Below are 22,879 nucleotides of genomic sequence, written 5' to 3'. Positions count from 1 at the left end.
AACACAAAATAAAAATGACGACCTCTTTGGATTCGCTTCTCTTGAAAGAGGGACGCTGCCTTGATTAGTGAAAGTGTACTGGATACAGAACAGGGAAAGATGCTTGCTGGTGAACTATAGGTGGAGGAGTGCCAGTAGGACCACCACAGTGTTACCACACCAACTGCAGGCTTAGGTTTCTGATATACTGCCAGTTGATTGGCAGGTGAAGGTCTACAAACACGGGCTATTGACATGAACATGAGGTAGCTTTAAGTAATTTCCGAGTGATTGCGTGAAGGAAAAACACTATTATGTGTGATTTAGAATTGGTTCAGCAACACACTACTTGTTTAATTACTGGCTTAATGTTTCATTTGTCTTTCAGAGAAGGGGCACCAAGAGGAGGCGGAAGTCCAGAGGAAATGGAGGCATGGGTCTGGCCACGGATAAAGCTGTATCGATCCCCCAAATCACCTACGATCATATCGAGGACTCTGAGGAGAAGAAAGACGTCCCTTATTTCCTGGGAGGTGAAAGACACGATGTTCAAGGTAATGCACTGTAAAAAAGCTCTGTTCTTATGTTGAAATGTGCAATATTTAAACTGATATCAAGAAGGTCTAAAGGGTAATTGTCATACATTAAATGTTCAGTCTGAGGTCCACTTACTCTTCATGTTTTTCAGGCAAAATTGGCTAACCTCTTCTGTATATTGCTTTGTTTCTCCCAGACAAGCCAACTCACCACGATAACCCATTAAAGCACTAAGCCCTGTTTTATTACTCCTCGATTAAACTGACTTCATTTCGGAACTCTTCATAACAGCACTTTTACTTCAAAACTACACACTTCAAAAGCCTTGTTTTGTTTTATACGGGAAGTTCTTTGAAGGTGTTTTTTTTGAAGTGCATTGATTATCTTTGCTGCTTTAATACAGTAAAGGGCCAGCTGGCAACAAAGTGTGTCATGAGGAGGACATTTGAACAAGTAATCCACAGGAATCATTTAATGTTTCTCTCTTCTTCTTAACACAGTTTGGTTTGATGAAATAACGTTTGTTGAGGTTCTGTTAAATGATGTCATGTGGCCTTCAAGGTCTTGGAAATCCATTATTTCAGTAAAAATGTGACGTGTTTTTGCATTCAGGATATTGTAATAGCATTAGCTCCAAGTCTGTGATGAATAAAACTTTTTATGACATTTGCTTTAAAAGTATTAGCCTTCAGCTTGCTGCTTTGTGTTGGAAAGTGTTTGTCAGAGTGAATCTTTGTGAAAAACAAGTCTGATAATGCACTTATTTTAACACAACTAGACTAGTTTGACATCAAAACGTTGAAGCGAGAATAGTTTTTTTTCTCAGTCACAAAGGCGTTCACACTTGGAGCAGGTTCACTCAGTGCTGTTCCTGCTGCTGCGTGACTAGATGTCAGGCTAAATCATAATAACTGAATCATTATTTTGTTTTATGTGGAGCTTTATATTGGTAAGACATGTTACATATGTGAGCAGATCTGGCGTTGACAGAAGGGAGTGATTATTTATGTATGCTATAGGCCAAAACTCTTTTAAGGCATGCTTTATATGGGTTTAAATAAAAGCAAAAGTGCATGGCAGTCCTATGGATGTCCTCTTAAAGTCTCACCATTGTCATATTGTTATTGTTGTTCTTACTTTGTCGTTACAACCTATTTGAACATGGTTTTTTGGAGCTGGTCTTTTGCAAAAGATTGCAGTTAGTTTCTCACAGTTTATACACACACTGGAGATCTTTACACATTATGGGACGAGTTGTTTAGTGCTGGTTTCTCATGTTCACACAGTAAACAGAGGCCCTATCCTGATCCTCTTAAGGCCAAGATGGCTGCCAGGTGTCATCAGTTGGTCCAGATGGAAGCCATTACACCCTCAGTGGTGATAAGAGGTCATGGTTACAAGCTCTTTACTGCTTTTCTTGTCCCCTCTGCTTTCCACAGACACTCACACTGGGGCTTGAGTGGAAAAACTTTAAAATACGGCCTTATCAAGGTTACAAGTGGGAATTATTTGTTATACTGCTTGCGGATTACCGGGATTGCTGCAGTCATTCATGCCAAACCCAAGTTGGGGTTTTTTAAATCAAAATGATGGTGTTTATTTCAGATCATTCCAGTTTTTTTGTGGTTCAAACTTGTTGCCAGCATTTGTATAACAATAGATTACATTTTTTGAAGAAGAATAAAAGAAAGAATATTCCCTTACTCGTGGGAAGTGTAGGGAACGATGCCTTGCTTAGGGATACCTCGGTAGCACTTGGTCCTTCCGGTTCCCAGGCCAAGTCCCTACGGATTCGCCACCACTAGATGCAGGCCTATACACATGGCATATGTGAAAGATGGCTGCCTGGTTGAGGGGTTATCGTAGATTAAACTCCCTGTCTTAAAGCCAAATGAACTGACCCAGACTCCAGGTTAATAAATGCACTTTATGAGTTTTTCCTGTCAAAGCGTGCCATCAATAAAAGGAGCTGTAGTGACATAAACTTGACATAAAGGCAGACCATCTCTAGAAGAGCAACCACTTATGAGGGGAAATCTTGTTTCCTGCTTAATTGAGAGGATCTTAGATAATGAAGGAAAACACATGTCTTACATTTAAGGGGAAAAAGCAATCACAACAAACTAGTTAGGTAGTAGTTAAATATGCAGAAACTCCCGTGCTGAAACTGTGGAGTGGAAAAGGGATTTGTTGTTGGATGACATAAAAGCATGTAAAGAAGCCAGAGCCGGCAGCCTGCTGTCTCTAATGATGATGTGTAGAGTTGAAACAGCAGGAGACCGTATGATCTCTGTTTCAGATCCAGCCATAAAACAGGCATCTGCAATGTCAACTGTCCACACAACTGTGATGCTTCTTTTTTAAAATCTTGTTTTAACCACAATCACTGTTTCAAAGAGTAATGTAAGCCTCACACATATAATTAGGTTGATGAGTCAGCTAAAATACAATAGGCTGCATGGGAATGTGGTTTGGTTGTTTGTTATCCTTTAACATTTTAAAGGACATATGGATGAAAAGACAATCTCTCTCACTTTGAATGCAGTTGACAAGTCGTCATATTTTAAGTTGATATGGCGTCTGCTTATTTATACATCCACCGCTTACAGAGCAACAGAGCAACATTAAAATTCATACGGAGTCGTGTTTCTGTCCACCTGGGGAATGCCAGTTTAATATTTCCTCTTCTTGTAGCTCTGTTTTTATGCCTCTACTCACTGCTGTGGGAAATATCCAGGCCTTTGTCGTTAACTGTGACGAGCAGATAGCGAACAGTGGTTGTTAGACTGAAAACAGCTGCCTGCTGTGGCCCAAAACAACACTTTAAGAGCAGTTTGAGTGTATATAAACAGTAAAGTTGTCAGCCAGACGGATAAACAGTGTCACTGTAAAACTTTGCAAGGCTGATTCAGATGATACACATCTCTAATTCTTCACTATTACTATAAAAATATTGATTATATCTGCTTTAATAAACACATTGAAATGGATTGCTGGGCAACAGTAAAAAAAAATATAATAAAAGTGTCCTTTAAAATGTTTGCAAAGCAGGAACTGATAGGGATTGTTGACTTCATATGTTCAGAGGACATATCATAGTTGTTTACTTTCATATTGATAACATGTCCGCCTTTCTTTGCAGGAAAGACCGGAATGTTCAGAATGTTTAGTCCTTTTAAATCGTCACAATTTATCCAGGGATTACGGGTTATGACATTTTGTCACAGAGATGATGTCCAAAAATATTTGAGTGCACACTGGTCATATGGGAGCTTCCTCAGATTTCCTTTACATAATCTTGCGTGCTCAGTCATAAGCTGTGCAAAAAATGAAGTGACAAGAAAACAGCGGTTAAGTTTTATGTCCTATTCTTTCGTCAAAACTGTAAGCAATTAAAGGCTAAGAATACAGCGCATTATGTAAACCCCTTTTACTGTTTAAGTACTTCTCATTCTCCTATTAAAAAGGCCTCTGTGTTAATCATTAGCTCGGCTGCCTTTTTTAATGTGGCCCAGACAGTATTTTAATTAGACTCGCTGGCTGGCTGGGTCTTTGTCCCCAACCGGACCAAACAAGAGCCAAGCAGAGAGACTCATACTCGGTCCTGGGTTGACCTGGCCTGTTTTCTTTACCGGGTGCCCTGCCAACACCATGGGCGAGGACCAGAGCTGGCCTGGCTAGGATTGGACAGGAGTCTAGGGGACCGTGGGGACCCAGACTGGGACACTAAAGAGAGGGAATGAGGGAAAGAGGGAGGTGGGGGGACTTTGTGGAGTTGATAAGCGGCCATTGTGGGGCTCCAGTGGTCAGAAATAAACTGGTCATTGTTTGATTTAGTCAGTGTCCGGCTTATCGCTCCACTTATCTGTCTGGCCCCTCCTTCCTCCCTGTCTGTGAGAATCTCTCAATGGAGCACCCTCTCTGTCTCTGTCTCTGTCTCTCTGTCTGTCTATTTTTCTCTGCACTTCGTCTGCCTCCCTTTCTCTCCTGCCATTGGCTTGTCCTCTCCCAGTTAAACACATTTGCACTGATGGGCCAGATAAAACTGCATATTGTTAATAAACCCTTATCCTGTTTGTGTAGCACATAAGCCAGTTCACGTCTCCTTCATTGAACCAAAGTTGAGGCTAAAGGTGGCTGATGGTTACCCTCCTCCACTCTCTTTCTCTCCTTCCCTGTCCCTACTCTCCCTCTCTCAATCTCTTTCTCTGTTTCCGGATTGGACAATGTTAAAACAAACTCGATGATGGAATACGAGAGAGGTTGAATGGATTTTGCTTGAATTTGACTGGTCATTCATACAGCTTTGCCTCTCCATTCTTTATCACAATGGAGGCCTGGTGGTTTGGTGGAGAGACTCGTCAAACTCAGCCGCTGACAGTCTGACTGCAGGTCAAGACCCCGCTACACATGTTGTTCTTAGCTGTTGTTTTTAGCCGTGCCAGCAGCAAGCCAGCAGGACTGCTGATCTGCAGGACTGCACTTTTTGTCTCCTCAAATAAACTTTTCAAAATATGCAACCCAGATATTTTCCAACAGCACACATATTACATTTTCCCCTTTTTGAAATAACATAATTTCTTCTCAAATATAGAACTTGTGCATCTTTTTAAAAACTTCAAAGTTAAATTTAGGTTTTTTTTCGTTCTTCAAACGGTTGAATAATGAAGAACACACTTTTATAAAGTCCTTTGTTTCAATTTTATTCCCTTTCTTCTTTTTTTCCTTCTCTCTTCTCTTAATTATTTCTGCATGAATCAGGCCCTCCTCAACACTCTTGGTCTTCTTACACTCTGAGCTGCCCTGGCTCTCCAGGTATCTTTATTTTTCCTTTTTGTCTGCGTTTATTCTTCTCATACACACAGATAAATGTTATGTACTTCTCCTTTTATTTTGCCTTGCACCCCAACATTGTCCTTTGTCCTTATCTATCATTGAAAATAACTTTTGTTGTATTCCTCTATCATGTAAACTATGTGCATTGATATTTACTTCTTTTTTGTTCATGTATCTGCTAGCTTCACAGTTATGCCCTACAACAGACCCACCTATTTTTTCTTTGCAATCAAAAATGATGAATAAAAACACAGAATCATAACTGCTCTAAGTTTACGAGGCCAAATATGAATTTATAGTAATTATAATCTGTTATCTCTGTCATTGGCAGTGAGGAAGGAACATGATAACAGCACCTCTATCGACATCTCCCGCACCAACAGCTTAAACGATGATATGGACTTCATGGTGGAGGATATTCCCCCGCTTGCGATGAAAGAGCAGTAAGTCCCTGAAAATGTCTCCGCTGCTGTTCTTTGCAGCCCCCATTTTCCTCCGATCCATCACCCTGCGCTGACCTCCATTCTCCTAAACATATAGCACTGATTTCCCTACTTGTGGTGGTACCTAAAGGCCTTTTGTCCGAGCAGAGAGCCCCTCTAGCCGCTCTCTAAATGAAGTTGTTTTGTTTAACTCTCTCGAGGGTTAAAGAGACTTCTCGAGGGCCGTGGCTGTATCAGGTACAGAGAGTTATAAAGGGGATTATCCTTTTAGAGTAGAGGGAAATGTCAAAGAAATCCCTCTCAATAGGTTGTAGGAAATGTTTAGGTACCGGATGGCTTGTCAACAGATGCTTACAGGACTAAGAATTTGCTGCCGTTTACTCCTGAAATGCAAATACAGGTTCCTTCCTCCTGCTGACCCCGGAAACAAAACTGTAATTCTGATGCCAAAACAATGTATTTGCTTTGTTGACATGTCAGTGAATGCTCCTAAAAGCACTTTCCTCACCATATTTCTCTACCATCTTCTTCCTTTTCCCCAGTATCAACAAAACATTGCTCCCACATTTTTATTTCTCAAGTAAACATTCAGTGCAAGTGTTCACATTGAAGCAAAAGTGGAAATCCTTTGCTCATACAACAAGTCGTCACAATTGTTTGGCTTAATCCCAGGAGTGAGAGACTGCTGCAGTGCCTTTCCCACTGGCAGCGAGTCATGAAGAATCATTGCATAAAGATTAGCTGACTATACTGAGCAGGAATGTAATGCCAGGTCCTATAGGAGCAGATGCAGAGGGCTCGATGTTTCAGTTTGTTATGGGCTTTAAAAAAGACTATATGGGCCTGCCATGTAGTTGATGTTGTGTGTGTGTTTTGTTGTTCCCTTTAATTAATACTGATTATGGTGAATCCATAATGCCTGAGGTGACAGCTCATATGTACTGAAGGATTTATATTGCAGTGTATCGTTTGTATGTGCTTCTAGTGTGTTTATACATATTTGCCATGTTTGTATTACAGTCGTCGGAGAATATTCCTGGGTTTTCCCCTTAAGGTGTCAATCGGGTTGTTTAGGTTAGGATGATAATAATACGTTCTCAATCCATACAAGACCACTTAAATGTAAAAAATAAACATAACCAAACCCAGTTTTGCAGTAAAACAAGAGTTATGAGCAGCGAACGCCTCTTCTGTCTTTTGTGGCACTGATCCAGGACTCTTTCTCCACAAGGCACTGTGCAGGGCTTTCCTACTTTCCTTCTTCTTTATTTCCTTCCTTTTCTCTACCTCTCCATCCTCCAGTCTGCCCTGATCGTATCTTCTGGGAGAGCATGGTAAATGTCATCCTTGATATACCATAGAAATCACAGAAACCATTACCCACCACTCAAACTCCCATTAATCATTCCGATTCGATATGAGCGCCACTCCTGGAAAATTTGATTGCAGCTTTTCCTATTTTAAAATCTTGGCTCTTTTCTTTATTTAATGAAACCAATTGCTTTAGGAAGTCTGGTTCAAATATATATATGTAAATATTAAAGCTTGGGCTATTTGTGGCTATTCTATAAAGTTTTGCACAGTTGAATCTCCAGTTATGTGTCATATTTTATAAGATCATCATTTATTGGTGTATGAATGTATCTCTGAAAAGTCAACTTTCCATGAGCTTAGGAACAACCAGCCTGAACTGATTAGTAGAAAGACATTCTGCCAGTCGGTTTATAATGAACGTCCCCTTGAGGAGATGTATGGATATTCTTACAAATGACTGTATATCCTGTTTTAAAATTAGTTTCATGGTAATCCTTAAAAGATAATTCAGCCTGTGTGATCTCCTGGTCACATGTTCATTTTTTGTAGATGTTTTTTTGATTGGCTTTTTTCTATGTGGGTGTTGGACCTTTGGGTGTAGTTGCCTGAATGTGTGTTAGTCTTCCATGTATCAATTGCATGGGTGCTGTGCTCTTCACTCAGCTGTAGAAGCCTGGCTCAGATTTGGGCCATGCTGGGCACACTTCCATTTCTGGTTTGTTTTGCCCCTGGTGGCACGCCACAGAGGACAGCATGTCATTTGGCATCCTTATCTGGATGACTTACCAGATCCACCCATGCTGCCCTGAGGATATTCTCACACACCCTGAATCAGTTCTTCTTTTGTTTTTAGATACAGGATTGGGAGTTTTTCTGGCACTTTCCTCAGTGAAAGTTGGTGTTTGTTCTGTCAGCCGTTATTATATATTTCTGATTCCTCTATCACTTTATTTCAATTTAACAGCTGGAACATTCGTGTGTGTGTGTGTGTGTGTGTGTGTGTGTGTGTGTGTGTGTGTGTGTGTGTGTGTGTGTGTGTGTGTGTGTGTGTGTGTGTGTGTGTGTGTGTGTGTGTGTGTGTGTGTGTGTGTGTGTGTGTGTGTGTGTGTGTGTGTGTGTGTGTGTGTGTGTGTGTGTGTGTGTGTGTGTGTGGACATGTGTGAGAGGCATCAATACAGCTGGCTGTGATGTCTCTGGGCTTCTGAAGAGGAAGTGGTGCCGGGCAGCGTCCGCACGCAATCATGTTTTCGCTCTTCTGAACCCAAAACATACACACACCTACATAAACACACACACACAAGCATGATTCTTTTCCCTCGGAGAAGATAACACTTTGTTTTTGTCTTGTTTGTTTATTTGTTTCAACCAGTGTATGGTGATTTGTTGGAGTTTATCAAAATACCTTAAATACAAAAAAACAACATAAACATACACTTGTTCCCCGATCATCAACATCCTCTTTCCCTTTAAACTGTAAACACTTTCCTCAATATTTGTTTACTTTGGCATGTGTAAATGAGGCTAGATATTGCTGTGATTCAGTTTGCCCTGATAGAGTGTGTGCACAGTTCATTTTGTGGTTGATTTCTAAGATTGACTGGTTAGATGTCAAATAAAATCACATGAAACCATAGCTGGGCTGCGGTTCTTCAATCCACCCCAAAGCAGACGAACATTTCCAAGAATACCTTTTAGGCCAGAAAAAACAGGAAGGCCTTTTTTTTCTGATTGCAGACCTATCTTTCTGCCTGCTCCGTGTGCCTGTACCCAAAAAACAGGTCCTTGTGGTTTTTCTTTAGCAGCACCAGATCCGTAATATCTGTCATCTTGTGACCCGGGGCAGTCGGCCCTTCCTCCTGCTGGGTGTGTCCAGCTTCTCCGCCCACTCCTCCTTCTCGTGTCCCCTCAGACCTGTTAAAGCCTGCATGGGCCACCTGCAGGCAGCTTTTAATTAGTTCCCCTCTTACGAGCTAGCAGGAGATAAACAATGAAAACCCACTGCAGCACCACAGGAGGGATTGCAGGCGGAGACACATGCATCACGGCCTGTCCTCTTCAAGTAGGGGCCTCTCTCTGCTGAGCAACTGGCGTCTTTTGTGCAGAGCTCTGAACAAATTGACTTTTTGTCTGTGTGGCCCCTGCATGCCTGTCTTGCACACTGTACTCTGCTATTGATGGCATGGAGGGGTGTTTCAAACATATGGTGTTTAGACAAGAGGCAAAAAATCATATAAATATACCCACATTTACCTTCCTTTGTGCCCCAAAACATTTAGTGTTTGAGAATTTATTTGGTGGGTTTTATGCAAGATGTAACAGTGTATCTTGTGCGAAAATATCCAGTAAATCCTTTGATATTTTTGGCTTTACTGCCAAGAAATAGAATGACAAACTACAAAAGGCATGGGCCCCAATATGCGCACAATCACAAGACACATGTGCACACAGACAAATGGATGGGGTAAGATCCGTGACCTCCTGCCCTGCAGCGAGAGGAACTGCCCGGGCGCCGCTGCTTTATGAAAAGATTGAGAAAAGAACCATAGGAAGAAAAGAACAAATTGTGCCTCAGTTTCTTGACTTTCTGCCAATTTCTAAAGCATAAAAAGACAGAAAATAGTCTCGGTGAAGTTAAACATTCACTTATTGATTCATATTATCTGGTCTAAAGAGCTGTACATATGGTGATTCAGTACTTAATCTCATTACACACTGTGCTTTTTATGTGGTTGCTGACCTCCGCTCTACCTTTACTCACTCGCTTTAGAAATAGTTAATCACCTCTCACTCTTAGGAAGCCAGTATGTTACAGTCAAAACTGGATTTGTCTTGTTCTTACAGGATATGCTTTGGGCTTTTTCTACAGTGTGAAGAAAGCCTCCGGTAATAACTTGTCAACATTTGAAAACAAACTTCTGTGGTCTTTATGGTGCAATGTCAAGTACGTTGGATTATTTCTGGTTGACATTTTTACTTCGGATTGATATGATTTGAACCTTGTCCTGTTTGTTTTTTTAGTGCATTGCATTGCACTGAGATGGAACTAGGCAACATTAAACAGAAGCAGAGCTTGTTTTACAAAATGTAAATGACCGAGTCCTGGATGCTTTGACATGAAGTTTGCAGCCAACTTTTTTACAGTTACAGTTTTCATTTAGAAGCCCAAAACACTGACCCAAAAGCAGCTTCAGACTTATTCTTGTTAAAAATCTGCCAAGCATGCTATGGTGCACAGTGCTACTGTGCACTTTAACCCATTTCTACATCATTCCAGGTCCAAGTTGACTCTCTGTTATGATTTAAATTGCACATGCACGAGCAAGAGAATGCCCGGTGTTACAGCATTGCTGCTGCAATAACCGTAACGGTGTTTACTTCTGAGTATTTTATAGATTACAGAAAAAAGATACTAAGGCACATATGAAAACAGTAATGTTAGTGTTCTTTCTTGAAGGGAAATCATTGGAGCTACTGCAGCAAAAACAGACCCTTCGAGCCATCTGTTATGATATACGTGACACCCAGGGCAATAAAAAGCATTTTTATGACAGCCTAATTAAAGAGTGAGTTAGTCGGGCTTGACACTGGCCATCCTGTATTAATGAAGGCCCACATGCTGCTGTTATAAGGGGGTGAGAGTGTTTACTCCCCCTCTGTGGTGTTTGTGGTTCTGGGAAGTTTTTATGACGAGGGACCATCAGTGATTAGGAGAATCGTCAGCTTTATGACCTCTTGCCGCAAGTTGGAAAATGAGTCAGCAAGCAAGTACTTCATAGATTAACTGTATAGAAAGACACACTCACCAACATCATTTCAGACTGCTGCACCAGGATTATTGACTGCTCTGTGTGCAGTGGTTGGAAATTATATGAGGGACTCTGCTAACTCCACTTTAGCCTGCCTGGCTTGCAAACAGTGTTGATTGAATTGAGCCTGTCACAGCATGCTACTGTGGTTAGTGTCATGGTGTGGTGCGGTGGATCAGGGTTCAATCAGGAATCAGGTACCTACGCATGGACAAGGCCTGGCTGAGTTGCATTCGCAGCTGCTTTAGTTCAGTCTGCAAGTTTAAACAAGACCAGGGGTTTTTGAGGTGCTAGTTAATAGACAATTCATGCTGATTTTACTGCAGTCCGTTGATCTTTTTAATAATTTTGTACTATACTCATAGCTGAAGCTTGTATTTGCTCTAAAATAATGAGAAACACTTCTGTTATTATGTTCTAACAGCTACACTAGAGGGCCACATACAGAAAAAACATACGTTGGGCTGGGCCACTATAGAGGAGAGGTATATGGCCTCATAAGACAAGTAATGAAGTTAGCAAAATCAATGAAATGTAGGTAAATTATGCTTGATACGCCAATATGCTTTAAGAAAAACAAAAGCCCATCACAGCTCTCCACAGGGTTTCATTTATTTTAATACAAAAAAGTGTTGGCAGCTCGTCCTTTAATACAGAAACCTCAGATTGCTTATATTATATTGCTCAATCTCTACATGTATGGCAGCCATTCCAGTGTCTGTTGAATTTCAACCCAGAGAAAAATGGTCAGGAGTTTAGAGAATACAAAAAAAAGAAAAGACAAACCTATAAATAATAAAACCAGAGAAAATTATAATGCTGGAGTGGTCTCTTAATTTTTTACGAGGCGGTATATTAGAAGTACAATATAAGAAAAGCAAATGTTTTCAGGTGTGGGCCATATTCCATTAAAATTCAAAATTAAACTGACCGCAGTTAGCCCCCGGGCCGTAGTTTGGACACCCCTGACACTGTTTCATAAGGCTTGGTCATCCTGACATTGGCTGAAAGCTAAGAAAAAAACCCATGTTGGAGTGATTTGTGTCTGTAGCAGAAACATAGTGCATGTTTTTATATCTGGATGGTTTATGTGTAAATGTGGACTCGATGTTCATTTGAAATCTGGTATCCTCTGTGCCCAGCTTTGTTTTTGGCATCAATGTCTCTTTACTACCACTAAAAAACCAAAACAGATAATGGAAACGGAAAACTGACTCAGGAAATTACCTTTTCCACAACATGAATCTAAAAAAAAACTGGAGAAGTGTTTGTTTGGATTAGCTGAGTGCTGTTAACAATTACACTCACAGGATAACGTTAATGACGGCGAGTGTTTTTGTTAGTTTCCTTCGTTATAATTTAATGGCTCCATTCATCACTTTGATCATCTATTTGGAATGTATTTATTTAATACTGTTTGTCCTAATAGTTTGCAGAATTTAAAAATTGAGGTTAAATATACAACTCAAACCAATGAACCAACATCCTTATGCACAAATTAAACTATTAGGATTGGAAGTGAAAATAAGGTAGCTTGAGGGTATTTATTTCCACACTCACACAGCCATGAATAATCTGATGATGAAATCCAGATGATTTGGAAATGTTTCATTAATTATTCTACTTCCTGAATCACAATTATTACTGAAGAGGAAGCACACTTTTTATTATGGGATAGAGACTCATGCAATAAGACTTATATTCACGGCCCTTACTTAGTTGTAAGTAATTCTTGATTTTAGCCAAAACAAATTGACATTTTCAACAAATATCAACAAAAATGGTTGAATGTGCAACAAACATCTAAAAACTTTATATAATAAATACAGTTTTAACTTTGTGAAATAGATTAATTATGACAATATTACATAGTATTATATTAAGTTGGTTCTATTGAAAGCAACTTAAGGGGCATACTGCTCTGCAACAAATCAGATCATTCCACACTTGGTAATTAGTGAGAAGGATTTTGTGATTTATCCTTTACTTAAAATTGGAAAAAAATAAAAGCCCAGTCCTTACTCGATGGATTCCAGGATTTGGTACAGATGCTTCCCTGTCTCTTGAGGTGTGTCTCCCTCCCTGCTCCAATATAAGAGGCACCTGTATAAATACACTCTTTCGTCTTCTGTATGTGTTTCTCTCCACCTTCTCCTCCTCCTGTGCCGGGCTCGGTTTCTTCTTCTCTCCTTTTAATGAAAACAGTAGTCTGCAGCAGCAGCTAAGTGGCCTGTTTGTACAGCCAATCCTCAAGCCTTCCACAACTCTCCTGGCCACCTTTTCTTTTTTTTCTGCGCTCTCGTGCTCTCAGGTTTTCAAATAGTCCAGGCGTGCCATTTGATGTGGGCCGGGGGGGTTTATTCAGGTGTGGCGAGCGGTGCTGCCACCGCCCAGTCTCTTGATGTTGCGTCCATCCACGGCCAGGTGCCGGAGCTCCGTCAGAGAGCACAGTGTTCCGGCCCTGGAGATGAATAGAGGGCCTGTTGATGGAGCTCGTCTGTGGGGCCCTGTGGTTTCTCCCCTCTTACACGCAGAATCGGTGCTAGACTACCGGCCAGGGCGTTTACCTGCTGGAGAGGAGAGTAGTTGCTACCAACTTTGGCCCATGCTCTGCCCGCACATACTAATGGTGCATGTATTGGTGTGTGTCCATGTTCCCCCATGCATACATGTGTTTGGAAGTGTGGCTGCCCCACCTGCCTGGATGAACACCACTCTGTGTTTGAACTAAGGCTGGGCCTGGGTCAGCGGAGGTGGAGTTGGCTGAAATGGGCCGCCTGGCATCGCCTCAAGGGTACGGCCTCAGATCACATTATGAGGCAGCGGGTTCAGATGTATTTTCTTTGGAAGGGTGATTGGTCTAAAATATCTGTTCTCTTTATTTTAAACAGAGACAGGTGGGTTATTTATATAACACTGAAAGAAAGGATGGTTTTTATTGCATTGAAATATGCATTTAACACCCAATTTTGGAAGTGAAATGGGAATGATTATTTGAGGAAAGCTCTCCACTGTGAATAACTTCACTGCAAGTTTGATATTAGGCTTGCTTTGCAGAATTTCTTCACTTATATAAAATGAATGTATTAATTTCAGTTCCCTCGAAAAAGGCCTTGAAAGGTATTTAAAGAGTTTTCATTTATTTGACCTATTTTACAAGGTTTTTAAATATTTCTTGTTGCCAGCAGTAGACGGAAGCAGTGTTTTAACTTCTTTATGTTCACATGTGTTAATTAGCTTCTTTTTTTTTTTCAGTCAGTGCCATCTCAGCTGTAAAAAACACTGCTACAGAATAAGGTGTCAATGATACCAAAAATGTGTAAATGGTTAATTTACTTTCATTCCTCTTCTGCTTTTCCTGGTCCAGGTCAAGGTCATTTGCTATAAAACAATAATTCTTATAATATAATTTAAGTTTGTTAGCTATTATTTCAAAAAAGAATAATAATAATGATGAATAAATAAATAATAATAAACCTTTGAAATCCCTGATATGAGCTATCGTCCTTCTGTTTTTAGATAGGAGTAAAATAACTGTCCATAATCAGGCCACTCCAACTAGCCACTCAGAGAATATCAGGACATTCTGAATAATCCATAACCATAGACGCATTTTACATAATCAAAGACTCATTTCACTTCAGGGTGATAGCAGGCCACTCAAATAAGGGAAATTACATAAATGTGTTATACATGTCATGAATTTATAAATGAAATACATTGGTTTATAGTATTGTATAACTGTGAAAATGCTATAAAATTATATTCTGTAAAGAAGGTTTAAAAATGCAATTTGCTTAACACTGCAGAACCCTGATACAGTTCTTGTTACTGAGTGGCATATATACAAAACAAACACTTGAAAGCTACCTGACCACGAGACATGCATACAAATCAGCATTACTCTTCTGAGAAATGGCCTGTTCCACCAGCTTCAACTTCCTGGAAATACTTGGTAGTAAAGTTGATTTGAAAGTGATTTCTGTGGAAGAGAGTTCTCTGTTTTCAATAGAAATCTCAATCTGACCAAGACAACAGAAGAGACAGTCAGTCTGCGAAGTGCTGCCCCTATCACCCCAGCATCACCAGGCTTTGCACAAGTTTTATATGCGACACCCCTCACAGCCACACATTTGCAGCTGCAACACAGAGTACACTGGAATTTGCCACGCTTTTTCTTCGAGGAACGGAACCACACTGTTGCTGTGGGTTTTATTTCTCATAGATGTGGCGTTGGAAGTATATCTCATGTGACATCTTGTCATTACGAAGAAAAAGATGAAGGATTAGAGAGAATAGAGTGTAAGGCTTTTCTCTGTGCTCTTTATGGTAAAGTATACTTGCTGTAGTTGGAGATAAAGAAGCAGGTTATCAATCAGACCTTAAATGCCTCTGCAGCCAGATGTTTTAAAGCAGCAGAGGGAAGGAAAAGCTTTAAATCATGAAAGGGGAACAGGTAAGCCTTGGTTGTACGCGTGTCCCCTCCACTCCCCAAACTCACTCACACACTCTTCTCTCTCCTCCTCCAGTGTATTATTTCCACTGCTGTTAATAGCAGCCTTATAGAGCCCAGAAGCATAATGAAAGACCCCCCAGGGGCCAGGGCAGGGACTAATAACCCTCTAAATAAGTCTCTTGTAGTGTTGAAAGGCGTGGCCTCTTTATACGGAAGTGTATATGTGCTGTAAAGTCTTTCCCAGCCTACTACTGTAATTTTATGGCCTTGTTTTATCCTTTACTTTTAAGTCAGAGCAATTGGGAGGGAAGTCAGAGAGTGTGTCTATGGATCAAAGTGCTACAGGCCCCTCCAGTCTGAGGCTCTGAAACACATTAAAAATTCATCAAAATCCAATAAATATCTTAGATGTTTTGTCCTTTAAGAGTCCTGTTTTTACAACTCATATTAAGGACGGGTTGCACGATAAAGATTCATGTCGAACAATAAAATACTTGTAAGACTGACAGTAAAATTCAGGATATTTTTACAGTACTCACAAGAACTTCAAGCATATATTGTTCATGTTTTGTGTACGTACGACTGGCTGCTAAAGACCTCTTCAAACAGAAAATTGAACAAATTATAGAATTATGTAAATAATTAATAACACTTTATTTTAAAGAGGAATGTAATATCCTTTAAAATTAAAAATGATAATTCAGTTTAGTCAACATTTGAAATGGTTTTCATTTTCAATTGTACATTGGTTACTGACATAATAATGAAACCATCAGAATAACTCACTGAAATATGTCTTATTGTATTAATAAATATAGAACTCTATGAAAACAAACATTAAACAAATACAGACGAATAAAATATTGCCTTTAAATGCATAATATTTGAAAAGCAGGACAACACTTAATTGGGTTGTGTGATCTCATGAGACATCTTGCTATGGTTGCAATGGTTTTCCACAGTTAGCTCATAGACAGTGCAGTGTGTCAGTGCAGGCAGGGTGGTACATCCACAGTTAATGTTACCCACTGAGTCAGAGGGTGGGGGTGGAACACACTTCAAACAGCCTGATTTACACTGAAAAGATCTACAAGATAGAAACGGTTTTCTTTAAAACATCTACATTTGGGTACCATTAACGGCTGTAGACAGGATTTCACGATTCATATTTTTATTAAATCGTCAAAAATATTTTAAAGTGTTTTTCATAAAATGTAAATAACAAATATAATTTTTTTTAAATCAATTTCACATTTTTGTAAAAAGAAATCTGTGCTTTTATTATTTATTTGGAGTACTTGTGGGTCCTAGAAATGTGTTAAATTATGTTTTAGTGTAGTCATCAAGATGCTATGAATAAAATGTTGTAAAAAAAACGTATATAATTAGATTTTCATTTTTTTTGGTCTCTGAATTGTCTAATCTGAAAGTCACTGAGCCTAAACATATTTATAAATGATTTACAAAAGCCCTATAAAATGTTAAATACTACAAATAAAATAAAAACCATACCCTGTTTTTTTTTGTAACAGTAATCACAGCCCTAGTAAGGAATGCATCATTTTCAGAACAGTTTAAAAGAAATAACCATACTTTCTTATTTAATAACAAAAGAGTGTAAACAGTGCCCCTTAAACTTGAATTCGAGGCAAATAATTGTGAAGAAAACCTTTGAAATTATAGTAAATTTTAAGGCTGTATAGACAAAACTGAACAAAGGTCAACAGTAATTCAACAAGAGGTTTAGTCTTTGAGCAACAGCTTAAACACACCAAGTGTGTTTGTGAATTGTTATGAAGTAAAACAGATCTAACTAAACTAGCATTATCACATGTGGTTTGTTGTATTTGCATTCAGATGCTTTTGTTTTTGCTTGTTTTAATGAGGATAAAGAGGTCACGTTGGACCGAAACTCTCAAATAACACAGCAGCGTTAAAAAGTCAAACGTCAGCAGAACTACAGTGTGGAGGAGGGGAGCGGAGTGTGAGACGTAAATAAATTCCCCTCCCTGACCAGCAGGCTGTGCTGTAGCAACATCACTCCTCCGCTCCCTGCACTACTCCTCACTGACAGCCAGGTCTCTATTTTCTTTTATTTTTCAGGGTATATTTAATAATTCTGCCTCTGCTGGATTTCCACAGAGAGTAAGAAGGAAATGGTAAGTGCAGGGTTGAGCTCAAGTGGAAATGTCCTTGCCGGGGTGTTTTCATGAGTTTGGTGTATGCAGGCGGGTGTGCCCATTACCAAGACCATCAACACCACCACCACCACCACCACCACCAGTGCCCCGGTCAACATCCTCTGCCTGCAATTCATTACAGCGTTTTCTATCCTACTTTTCCATTGTGGAGCAAAACTGAAAAAAAGATGCATGAAAACGATTGACAAAACCACACTTTCCCTCCTCTGAAGCTTTGTTTTTCTTCATGCAGTCCAACAGTGTTGTGGTTTTTTTGTGCCATGCTTTGTGCTTTGGTCGAGCTGTGAACAATAGTTGTGGTGTGCCTGTTCCAAAACAGTTGATAACAGTTTGGTTTGAGATAAAAAGTTTGAGCAGGACCTTTTATCTTTGAATATAAGAGCTGCCTTGGTTGTAGCAGGGCTGATCAAAAGTTACGTGTGTGTGTGTGTGTGTGTGTGTGTGCGTGTGTGTGTGTGTGTGTGTGTGTGTGTGCGTGTGTGCGTGTGCGCTGGTGAATTTGCAAATTGGTGTGTCACGCTAGTGTCTACAACATTTTTCCTGACTGTAGGTCTAATCCCCCACTATCTCTCTCTCTTTCTTCCTCTCTCCTTGTGTCTGTCTCTTTCCCGTTTGCCCTGGCCTCAGCACAAGCCCTCGCAGTTGTCAGTTTCAGGAAATGCACTGCGCTATGTTGGGAAGTGAGGTATCAGCCTCTGGGCCAGCTTTTTTTTCTTTCTTTTTTTTGGGTAATTTTTATCGTCTGCTTACGGGAAGCAGGGCTCCTTGCTGCACACATGACCATTCACCCAGCCCTCTCCTCTCTGCTATGATTGTAAGCAGGGTGACACACACACACAAAGCTGGATTAATAATTATCTTTTTAAATGAATGGATAGCAGGGTGGATCGATGCAGCCCTGTGATCCCCTCCCTTTTTGTTACTGAGTGTTTGTGCATGCATGTAAGCCCTATCGTACACACACATTTTTACACTCACAGCATATAGTGTACTCCCCTCTCAGTAATCCAAATGCCTTTACACTTTGTTTGACTTGTGATTGCTAGAGGGGCCATATTGTTACTGCTGAGGCGACAATCCACCCCACCACACACACACCCAACCTGAACACACCCTTAACACCCCCAAACTGTGTATCACATTAAAAGCCTGCAGAGCTAGCCTCACATGATCTGCAGAACGGCGCTGCAGAAGTGTGTGTGTGTGCAGAAAAGCAACAAAAACAAAACCGTATGCATTTGGTCAGGGGCTTGTGTGTGTGTGTGTGTGTGTGTGGGGGGGGGGGTGTGGGTGTGTGTGTGGTGTGTGTGGGTGTGTGTGGGTGGAGAGAGAGAGCAGCTTGAGTCCAAACAGGATATTGTAGTACACGGGAGCACAAACTCTTCCTGCGGCAGTTTGGCTCTGTGAGTTCAGGACAGACGCGACGACAAGCCAGCAGCACCCCCTACGTTGTCACACACACACACACAGATGCACACACATAATTTACTAGCCTCCTATCAGATATCTGGCTCAATAGCTGGCCTCCCTTTCTACGAGGGACACATATTATTGGACTCAGTGACAGTTTCATGAGTAGAGAGCAAGACTAACCTCGGTGGTCGGCAACCTTGAAGAAAATAATCATATGTGGCAAATAACTGATACTTAATATTTCAAGCACCATATTTGATTGTATGTTTAATTCATCATTTTGGACATGATTTTCTTTCTACCTGCTAAATCTGGGCCTTGGCATGGAGTTGGACCTTCAAGAAGTTAACCACTGCACTTCACTGCAGACCACATGACTTTATACTTGACTGATCAATCCTATATTCCATACACACCATTTTTCAAACAAATGTGTAAAAAGCAGAGCAAGAAAACCTCATCTGGAGATGTGGAAAGATAGGATTCAGTGCAGTGTACTAGAATAACCTTGCAGCACCTGGTAGTGTTTAAACAACAACTGACTCTGCGGTGCATTTCTCACATTTATTCTAAAAAGTAAAAACCTTAAATATCCCCTGTCTCCCTCCTTAAAATAGTTTGTCATTTGTGCACAAGCTCCGGATAGGGGTGCAGGGGGGATGTGAGGGTGGAACGGATTCACCTCGTGTTTGAGGCTTGGAGAGGAAAGAGGCGGGCGAGAGGAGCGCAGTGTGTGTCGGTGTAAGCAGGGGTTCCTCTCACAGGGTTGTCAGGAGCATTAAAACAAGCTGTTTAAGTGCCAAAGCCGGCAGCAGCCGTCCACTTGCTCCATCCTGGGTGCTTCATCCGGAGCACGCCGGAGGCAGTCTGACTGAGAGTGTGTGTGCGGATTTCTGTGTGTCCTTTTTCCAGATAAATAGAAAGACAAACAGGCAGATAATGAATAGTTAGATTCACATGTTTCTGTGCTCTTTGGGTAAAGACCAACAAATCCCATTTTGCTTTTCTCCCCTGTGAGAAATTCAGCCTGTTCCTTGGTAGCAATATAAAACATTGTTTGGACAAGAAAGCACACATTGTTATTTGAAAAAATGTTATTAGTAAATATGTCTCCCAAGTTTCCATCTTTATTGAGCCATTTGGTCATTTGTGTGCTATGAAATCTAGATCAAGTCCTCCTTACTGTGTTACCTAACACAAATTATTTTGTATTGATACAAAAGCACCATTATGTTTTTGTGTTTCCAACAAAGCAGTTTATAAAACAATCAGGAAGAGAGTTTTCAATCACAGTTTTGGGGGAAAAAAACGGTCAAAAATAAATTGAATATTGCATGCACACGATGGGAACGGCAGATGTTCCCAAAATCTTAAATTCATAGCCACTTTGATGGCTTGTACTGGTGTTATTTTCAAGTTATCAATAGTGCATGCTGCACGCAAAGCATTAAAGTGTCAACTTGGATATTTGTTTAAATTAAAAGCAAATAATAAAAAACATCTCAGTGATAATATGTGTGCATTAAACCACAAGTCTTCACTCCTAAAGCACACCTAAAATAGCCCATGACCTTTTTTCTTTTAATCTTAGGTCATTCCTCATGTGGGCTTACTTAATTGCCAAGGTTATGACTGATGAAAGATGAACCCATCCCGCTGCCTTAGCTGGGAGTAGATTCATACTAACCCCCAAGCAGGGAAAAGCAATAGGAAGCCAAAGCAATAAAAGGCTCTGACATTGATGGGCCTGTTTCCCAAACACTTAGGACCTTAAGTCGTCTCCTCTCAAGTCTGGCTCGAGGGGCCGGGGCTCCACTTCTTATTGCTCTGTCTGACCAGAGTCGCCATGTCCCAGAGAGGGTCGACTTTTAGTCTTGGCCCCTTAGTTCCTGTCTGTCTTTATGTCTGCCACTGAACATGCTTCAGGTCTCGGCGTGGTAGTGGGGTAAGTGGGTGAGGAATTTCTGTGTGTGTCGAAGGCCTTCAGCAAATAGCTCTCACAGTGTGAAAGCAAACACAGAGACCTGTTCTCTTGTGCAAAAGAACTACTGCGTCTGACAGTCTACTGAAGAGACACAAGTGCAAAAAGGGGAAGGCTGGTGACAATAACCAGAAAATGAAGTACGTTTAAAAACAGTTTCTCTTTTTCATTTACAGTGAAAGTCATGGAAGGACAGCAGAGCAGAAATGAGAAAGTCACAGGCATCATGCAGAAATATTGAGGGTGTCCATACAGAAATGATCATTTCAGCATAACAACTTAATGGTTTCATTTTCATGTTACTTTGAGAGTGATTAGCAAACAAAACCAGTTTTTTTTCTCTGTTTGCTGTTCAACAACTTCGTTACCCCCTCCGTCCGTCCATTTGGCTTCGTTGACTGGATTAGGTTCATGCACAAGGCCCCTACTCATGCCAGTGGATTGCTTATGACAGGCCCTTATGCAGACACCTTGACTGCCATGAGCAATTACTTTAAATACACAGGAGAGGGCCATAGCTGGGCTGACCTGTGGGGGGGCACAGAGACAGAAGGAGAGAGGCACTTAGAGAGGGAGAGGTGAAATGCTAGGAAAAAGAAACACCCCAAGGCTAATTCTAGATTATGTAAAAATCTGTTTTCTTTTCCCTCAGATACAATCAAACCCAATTTATGAGTCATGAGTGAAAGGTAGATACTTGCAAGTTAAGTTGCAGGGTTTTTAAACCCTAAAATTACATTTCTTCCATCCTTTGTGAAATCTTTAGCTGTCATTTTTTAATCAGATAGCACTCGCTTCACATTCATGCAACTCAATCTTTTTGTCTCCCTACGGATCTTATGACCTGTTGCGTGAGCCTAAGCATAATCCATCCATGTGTCTGTTCGCTGCTACAGTTCAGATAGACTTACCTGTCTGTGCGCCTGACGGTGTCAGATCTGACAGCAGTACTGATCCCCCCCCCCCCCCCACACTCTCCTGCAGCCCAGTGTGTCGATCAGGTTTCATACAGATCTGGACTAGCTCTGTTACACTACAGGCCTTGTCCCCGCTGCTATGTTTTTGCTGGCTCTGCTCTGTTTCACCAAAAATTAGGGAGGGTCCTCAGACACTGACTGGGCACAACGAGTGCAAAGAGTTCATAAGGGTTGTTGATGTTGAGGTATAGTTTGCAATGTATATGAAAGAGAAGGCCATGTTTCACACAGGGTTGCGGTGTGTTTTAAGTTTTGATACCACATCACTTTTCCTGCTGTGGTTGTAATGTTTAGGAAAATAGAAAATCTCTGTAGGGAGAAATCCATTATTTTACTCTTGATTTAAAACATTGTCTCCAGAAGTGCAGTACTCACCACCGTTGTATGTTTAGAGAAGCAGAGGCGGGAAGTATCTACATTTACTGAAGTACTATACTTAAGTACAATTTTGAGATACTTGTACTTTACTTGAGTATTTACTTGTTATGCTACTTTGTACTTTTACTCCACTATATTTTTTAAATACCTTTAGTTACTTTGCAGATTTGGATTAATGATGTGAAATATGATCAACCCTTAAATCAGACTTTAATTACACCTGGAGTAAATTCACGAGCTACCCTGCAGTATGCAAAGCCATTCAAACTAGCTGCACCTTTACCAGCTTTGAGAACACTTTAATGATCAATAATTATAAAAACATATCAGAGATATTATTCTGAAACGGACCAGTCTGCAGAATGAGTACTTTTATTTTCTGTACTTTAATACAGCTCCAGAGAAAATGTAGAGCCACTCTCTTTTTCTTAAATCTTTATCTCTACATGTATGGCAGCCAAGGTTGTTGAATTCCAACACAGAAATATTGTCAGTAGTTTATAGAATACAATTCAAAAAAGATATACCTACAACTAGTAATGCTGGAGAAAATGATAA

General features: G+C 40.5%; 1 protein-coding gene across 2 annotated transcripts in view; it reads left to right on the top strand.

The window, feature by feature from the left end:
• The window catches only part of kcnq1.2 (potassium voltage-gated channel, KQT-like subfamily, member 1.2), a 149,732-nt gene that overhangs the window by 27,394 nt on the left and 99,459 nt on the right, over positions 1-22,879 (top strand). The window contains exons 11-13 of one of the 2 annotated variants that reach the window (XM_063899098.1): positions 368-533; positions 5,278-5,331; positions 5,684-5,795. In XM_063899098.1, coding sequence (XP_063755168.1) covers positions 368-533; positions 5,278-5,331; positions 5,684-5,795 — 332 coding nt within the window. Of the gene's footprint in view, positions 1-367; positions 534-5,277; positions 5,332-5,683; positions 5,796-6,337; positions 7,074-22,879 lie in introns of those variants that run through there. The other variant, XM_063899106.1, reaches the window with a different exon arrangement.

The sequence above is a fragment of the Eleginops maclovinus genome, chromosome 2 (genome assembly GCF_036324505.1).
Source record: "Eleginops maclovinus isolate JMC-PN-2008 ecotype Puerto Natales chromosome 2, JC_Emac_rtc_rv5, whole genome shotgun sequence".
In the NCBI taxonomy this organism is placed as follows: Eukaryota; Metazoa; Chordata; class Actinopteri; order Perciformes; family Eleginopidae; genus Eleginops; species Eleginops maclovinus.
This window is presented reverse-complemented; position numbering and strand designations above follow the sequence as displayed.